This window comes from Chironomus tepperi, unplaced genomic scaffold, assembly GCF_022539635.2.
Source record: "Chironomus tepperi strain 1889 unplaced genomic scaffold, CSIRO-AGI_Ctep_v1 contig_171, whole genome shotgun sequence".
In the NCBI taxonomy this organism is placed as follows: domain Eukaryota; kingdom Metazoa; phylum Arthropoda; class Insecta; order Diptera; family Chironomidae; genus Chironomus; species Chironomus tepperi.
The window spans coordinates 110459-118213 of record NW_027226293.1 but is presented as its reverse complement, the minus strand read 5'-3'; the positions used below and the strand labels follow the sequence as shown (position 1 = coordinate 118213).

At 33.8% G+C, this 7755-nt stretch overlaps 1 protein-coding gene across 1 annotated transcript; it reads left to right on the top strand.

The window, feature by feature from the left end:
• The first annotated feature begins 586 nt into the window (after window positions 1–586).
• On the top strand, window positions 587–6458 carry LOC139088860 (endoribonuclease Arlr-like). The gene is made up of 5 exons (XM_070638180.1): window positions 587–742; window positions 2714–3635; window positions 4270–4437; window positions 4512–4773; window positions 5401–6458. The coding sequence occupies exons 1-5, from the start codon at window positions 691–693 to the stop codon at window positions 5632–5634; spliced, it is 1638 nt and encodes a 545-aa protein (XP_070494281.1). The 5' UTR covers window positions 587–690; the 3' UTR covers window positions 5635–6458.
• The last annotated feature ends 1297 nt before the right edge of the window (window positions 6459–7755 follow it).

Genomic DNA, 7755 nt, shown 5'->3' with positions numbered 1-7755 from the left:
ATGACGCTTATATCAGATTATTGTCTCTAGCCTACAAAGGGAGCCTGTGAGCAACTGCGTTTCCACTGCAAATCCCGATGGTCACAAATTGAAATGTTGCCATAACGGCGTCGAGGCGGTAGTATACTTAGAACTTAGTGGCAGTGACTTGGCGAAAACAATCGGATTTATGCAGTGACTGCTACTTGATTCTTAGTATACTGACACATTTCAAAATGTGCCGACCGGGTATGATCGGAAAAAGGACAGGTGAAAAAACTTCCCATGAAGAGTCTCGAACCCATGACCGCTAGGTCGGTATCATAATTAAGTCCCAAAGTACGAAACCATTCCGCAACCGAGCCACTTCGACTCACCTTGGTAATAAACCTCGATCAAAACTGCTCAAATTATACGGTTTATGGAATTTCCAAATATTTTGGGCTGCACACAGATTAGTAATCTGCGACACAAAGGTTGCCCACAATTAGTCCACTCTAATCTCTCCCAGACATTCCGTCAAAACAACCACAAACTCTCTCACTAAATACCTGAATTAAGTGACAAAAAAAAAAAAAAATATCAGCAATTATGTGAATTAAAAGTTTCTCCGATCTCAGTCAGGAGAGAAACTTCGAGTAGCAAACGTCGAGTTTCATAGCTTTCGGCTTATCAACTAAAATAATAAGCAACAAAAAATATTTAAAAAAAATGAAAATTTCACTATTTATTTTCATTTTTGTCATCTTCTGTGTGCATTCAAGTGAGTATTGTGACTTTTCATCCCTAATCAACGACATCCGTAATTCATATTTATTGATATGGATACGAAGTACATCTTTTTTTTAATAATTCATCTTTTTCGCGACACGAAAAAAAAATCCGTAGTGCTTTTTATGTCGAGGCTCTCATGAATATGTGAGTGAGTGTCAAGAGGTTATTTGTTTTGAATCCCCAAGTAAGTGCGATACTGCGTTGATCTCACAGAGGTCATCAATCATTTTCATGAGATGAATACGTAAAAAAATCAGACTGAAATATATACGGAATAAAAGTGAGGGCATAAGTTTGATGATGTATTGCGGGATGGTGGATTTGAGGCGTGGATTTTTTTGTATGTTGAGTTTTTTGACTTTGAATCTGAATTTTTGAGTGCTTTAAGAAATGTTTGAATTGAAAATTCGAATTTTAGAGCTTACCTTAGTTAGTTATGGCTTCCTGATGCTTAGCATTGAGAGATTTAAGTAATTTAGGCACAATTAAACTGTTTTAATGCAGAATAATCACTAGAAAAGTAGTAAATTCAATTAAATACATTATTTTAAGAATATTTTACTCAAACTGTAAACAAAGGGGTACGAAACTACATTCGTTGAATTTTAACGAATATGATTTGAATCTCAAATGACCGTTAAATTGATATTTGATGTTAAATGCAAATTTAACTGAGGAAACTGAGTTTTTCAAGCAATTCATCAGCATTTTACTTACTTTCTGGGTTGGGGCGCACGTTGGTCCTTTGCTGTTGGTCAAAATTCAGTTCTATCTTTCTGTCAGTTCGGAATGTTAAGCACTTTACCGTTCTCAGCAACATTTTTCATCAAATATCCTCAAAAACGTCTCCCATCTCTCAAAAATAGTCTAATATATTCCTTAAAAACCTCTTAAATCCCATAAAAAGATTTTCTTCAATCGATTTCATCCACAATGCTTATTTAGCATAAATAATAATACAAAAAACAGAATTTATTGGAACTCACCGAAGAAAAAGAAATCACTTAGAACAACAAGAGCAGACATTCAACTCTGGGTTAAACGTTAAAGCCAACCTTTTTTCTCTTTTTGCCCATGATGAAAATATTAAAACAATTTTCTACATGTAATGGCATTGAAAATATGTGGGATCGTACACAGAATCACGTGCTCAATCAATCAAACCTTTCACTCAATTTAACACGAACAATTTGATTTTATTTTGGAATTGCTTACGCTAATTTGTTATTTCATAAATTCATTGATCTTATTATATTTGATGTCTTTTGCTTTACATGTGTCTTATAAGGTAGAATGAGATATTAATGATGTAGAGATGAATCTGCATGATATTCAGAATTTTTTCAATTTGAAATGCTAATCGGATTGAGTATGAAATCTGTCAAGAATGGATAATTGAGATTGTTTTCTTTAAGTGGCGTCAGGTGGGAGGTCAGGAGCATTGAATTGAAGAATCAGGGGACTAGGAAGCTTCAACCAACATTCGAAACCCATCTCTGAAGTCTTCCTACAGCAGCACAATGCAAGGAACCGTAGTTTCAGTCATTATAATGTGTCAAAATAAGCCATTATGGTGCCTAGTTTCGTATCTTACCGTTAATAGAGCGACAAAGCCCTGCCTAAGCGAATACAGCATATTAATCGACTTCATTCCCTCAAATCACATAAATTTCAAGAGCAACAATCCAAATGCATCCAAAATAATCCAAAATTCACTATCCAAATTCAACTTGTGCTGATTATCAAGAATCAAATCACCAAATATCTCTAGGGACTATCAAATATTAGTCATTCCACCTCATTACTCTCATATTCTCATTACAATGTCCGTGCAAATAATTTTTGATGAATTTCTATACTAATTTCAACAAAAATTCATTATTGTAGCTCCTAGTTACGTAACGTTAATTATAAAGTCAATCTAAATTATGTTTTAATTAACATTTTATCTGATTTTAAGGCCACCAGCAATTTGGTCGTCAACAACAACCAAATATTCATTCATTGAGTTATTCAAATTCTGATTTTGATCCTGCGCCGCCTATGCGAACAACTCCAACAACAACAACGACTACTACAGAGGAGCCAGAATCTACGACAAAAAAGAAGGGGGGATTTTTCAGTGGAATTTCTGGATTTTTCAAAGGAAATAAGGATAAGGACAAGGATAAGACTACTACGACTACTACTACAACAACAAAGAAGCCTGTAACGACAACAATTACAACTACCAAGAAACCAGCAGCCGTTACAACACCAACTGCAGCTCCTACAACTGCTAAAATTGCAACTCCTCCAGCAGTTACTACAACTACAACCCAAAAGCCAATTCCAACAACAGCAAAGGCTGTCGTTCCTCAACAACCTCAACAACCAGTGACTCCACCAAAACAAAATGTTCCACCAACTCCCTCAACACCAACAAAGTCCACAGTAAAGGATGAATTTCCACCTTTACCAGGTGTAACTGGTCGTCCTCAACAGCCACCAACACCACCACAAAGATTTCCAATTCCAACAAGTACAGCTAAATCAACAATAAAGGATGATTTTCCACCATTGCCAGGTCGTCCACAACAGCCTGGAGTTCCAACATCATCAACACCCGCCGTTCCAAATGCATGGAATGTTAAGCCACAAATACCAACTGATAAGCCAGTTAGCTTTTTCACTCAACCACCACCAACGACTACAACGAGACGACCACAAATTCATACACAAGGATCAAAAGATACAAGTGATTCAAAAGTAACTGATGCTGAATTGTTAACATTATCTGATTCATTGTTTAGCAAGGACATATATAATCCGTTTAAATTCGTTACTGTGAATTATCAAGGTCGTACACAATCAAGTGCCACTACAGATGAAGCATCACAACCGTAAGTTCTTCCTATATAACTCAATTAAATTTTATAGAATTGGTAGAGCATTGGAAGGGATATTATTAGAGTTTATTGTCGTACAACAAAAAATCTCGGTCAGTTAACGTCTATGGTGAATTTTCTCTTATGGGAAATGATGTGTTGATGATGTTTGCAATGAATTTTTGTGGTTTTATCATTGGATTTTGATGTTTTTTGTTGATAAAACAGTAGATGAAGTTTATTTTGTGGTTTTATTGAAATATTGAGTGAGTTGGGCAGTAATTTGTTGTTTAATTGATGTAATTCTTACCTTATATGATGGATATATTGAATTTATGGCTTGGAATTCACTAAAAGGTTTGAAATTATTGAAAATTATTCAATTTTGATTGAATGTAAACAATGCGTTTTCTGCATCATTTGACGAAGAAAATTTGAATCTCAACAATCCGTTAAATATTTATTGCCTTTCAAAATTGACTTTTCGATGAAATTCCAATGATTACTTTGATTTCTACCATAAAATATTGATGTACATAAACTTCAAATCCAATAACCATCCACAAACTCAATTAAATCCCATTGAATACCGATCATCATCAGATTAAAATTAATTCTACATTCCACCTCATTCTTTCCAATTTCACAGATTACTGCAAATCGATGAGAAATTATACAGTGTGAATACAGTTGAAAAAATGAAATTGATGTTCAACAATTATGAGCAGGACACGTCAATTAATGAATATGTCACACCAATTGAAAGGAAAGAGGAAAATGATTTTATCGATGCGGTTCTACTAACGCCTGTTATGAGGTTTCTATTCAATTTATTTTCAGAATTGACTTTTTAAAATAGACATTAATGCCACCATACACAATTACTTTTAGACATACGATGAACTTTTTAACCCAAAAAGGAGTTGTTACAGCTGATCCAGCAACACATAAGGAACTTTTGAAGACAATATGGTTTGGAATGTATTCGAGAGGTCATGGAAAGATAAGTAGTTCTGGATTTGAGCATGTATTCATGTCAGAAGTCAAGGATGGTAATGTGATTGGATTACATAACTACATTTATTTGGCTGAGGAGGAGAAGTCAAGGGATGTTGACTACAAAGGATGGCTTAAGAAAATTGATTTAGGAAATGTAAGGATGGATGTGTAGATGGAATTGAGATTTTGGGTATTTTGGGAGTCTTTATCATATTGGAAAAGTCGTTGATCAGTGGTGTGCAACCTTTTATATTTCGCGGGACACCATAGTGGTAAGCCTGGACCAAAACCGCACACGGGCATTTTCTGAAATTTTTGACGGCATACTAGTGTTTCGCGGCACACAGATTGCCCACCACTGTCATAGATTGACAGATTGACCCTTAATTGGAATCGAACCCATGTTATCTTGATAGAAAAGGGCTGCAGACCATTGATCTGATGTCTAGACAATGGTTTTATGACAAGTCGATCTATTTATGGCTTCATGCTCCTGATTCGATTGATATCCATTACCACGTGTGTCACTTTTGGCGGGAAAATCCAAAAAGCTCCTCTTTATCAAGCTTTTCTATCCAAAAATCTGCCAATATCACCAAAAAGTCAAAGATTGAACCAAATTCTACCCTTTAAAGTGCGAACGATGCAAAAACTCTTAAAGACATCCTTAAACAATCCCAAAATTGTATCTAAAATCTCAATTCCTTAACATTTTTTTATTTCTTCTTATGACTCTGTTGCTCACAATCTCTACATTTTTTTTATATCTTTTTATAAACAGAAAGGACAAATCGCAAAGATTCGTTTTGCCTTGAATGGCCTTGATAAACCATCAAATTCGTTATTCATCGGTACATCACCGGAATTGGAACTTGCTTTATATACCGTATGCTTTGAATTGAGAGCAGATCAAGAGTGTCGAATGGCTTACGGCGGTAAAGATTTTAATATTGTCACGCATACGTTCAGATATAGAGGAACGAATTACATTGGAAGTGCTTATCCTGAAATTTAGATATGAAATGAATTGAATTGTGGGGGTTGGGGGGATTGAAGGTTGAAATGTGGTGCTTTTGGAAGATTTTTTTTTTGATTGAATTGAGAGGTAAGGATGTGAATATTGAGGTAGATTGTTCTGATAGTTGGAGGAGTCATGACTTTTGATGACTTTTTGTCTGACTAAAATGATTCTGCATTTTTGATTTAATCTGAGCACATCTTGTTAGGAATCGTTCATTTATGGTAGGAGCGTATCCAATCTCTCTGGACAATCTACGTCAATCCTTGCTTCTCAGTAAATAGTTACCATGACTTCTTAATGTAAGTCTTCATAATTTAAAATACTCAAAATTTTAGGAGAAAGAATCAACAAAATTCAACAAAAGCATTACAATTCAACATTGAATCACTTTTGGTCTGTTGTTTGGTTTATTCTAGTAAATACTCTAGACTCTGCGGCATACTGCAATGGTTGGCCATACTTAGGTCAGAGCTTGAAGAAGACTCGGATTTTGTGTGGAACTCTAACAGACAAAGAACATGCCTTTACGATACAGAATGACAATTACTGTACCGAAAAGTGGTCTCTTTGTCTGCCAGGGGAAAAGTCGACTTTGGTCGACTCGACTCCATTTACAATTCTAGTCGACTTCGAGCTCTGACTTTGGCTATACTCTAATGAAGTGAGCTTGACCTAATCGAACTCTTGTGTACTTTTTGAATCTCGAAATTGAATCTCAATCCTTATTAGAGTTCCTAATATCCTAAACAGATAAAGAACACGCTCAAATAGGTCCCGCGATGTCATTATGAAAGTATACTAGCATGGTTATTGTCTGTTCAGGCTTTCCATCTTCCTCACTAACACAAAAATTGTGCATTCTCTTTTTGACATCTTGAAGACCACATTTTCACGAATTTTAGATGTGCAGGACTGCAGTCTTAGGCTGTATCTTATAGTTCGTCCAAGACTGCAGAATTTTTTTTTGTCTGGAAGCATGAAGTTTGGGATCAATCTTAGTTTTTATCAAGCTTATATCCAATCTGAGTTCATAAAAATTTGTTCAAAATTACGTTTTTAACTGTCTGCTTACTAAAGCTTATATTGCTTCAAAGATACACCAAGCAACCAATATTTACACTCTTCCAACCCCCACTGAAATTCAAAAATAAGATAAAAGACATTTTGCATTTTTAATTTTTTGATGTGTCTGCATGTATTGTACTCTGCACTTTATTTTTCATGCATTTTTTGCGCAAAAAAAAACTCGACAATATGTAATAATAATAAGAATAATAATTTTTTTCTTCATAGATTATACAAATCTGCATTAATAATACTCGCATTTTTGTTTATTAATTTTTTTTATCTTCCATTTTTCTCAATAATTAAATATCTAACAAAAAAATAAGGAAATTATTGAAGAAAATAATAATAAAAAACAGTGAATTTTTAAAGACTAAAAAAGATTTTTAATATAAAAAAAATTATTTAAATTTTCTACATTCAATCAAATTGCTACAAATTTTATAAATTACAGTGACAGCGACTTCCTTTTTTTGTATTGCGACGAGATTTTACTGATTATACATTTTTTTATGCTCAGCACTTCTACTATTAGTTAAGTTTATTTGTTAAGAAAATTTTACAAAGTGATTTTTTTTTTGGCTGTCAAGAAGCAATCGAGACCCAATTTGCACAGTTTGGCAGCGAAAAAATATAAAATTTTATAATTTAGGGGGTCTTAGGTTGAAATAATTGAGGTTTTGATGATTTTTTGCTATTTTTTTTGGATTTCTGTAAAAATTTATAATTCAAATTTAAACTTTTTTGTCATGATGAAGCTTTGGTAGCCAACACAACCCTTCAAAAGGTCTAAATTATAGCTTCAACAAGCATAAAACCATAAATTATCTTTAAACCTCAATTTTTCAATCTCAAGACCCCCCAAAAATTTTAACTATTTATAAGAATTTAATATATTATATTCATATATTCATGAAGTATTTGCTTTTAAGTTTCTTTCAATTATTTCTTTTTTGTTTCTTTTTACTATGAAATAGAAATTTGTTCTTTGGTCGATAAGGAAAAGCTCAAGACTGACATAAAGTTTTTTATTCTTTTTTTATAGAAATT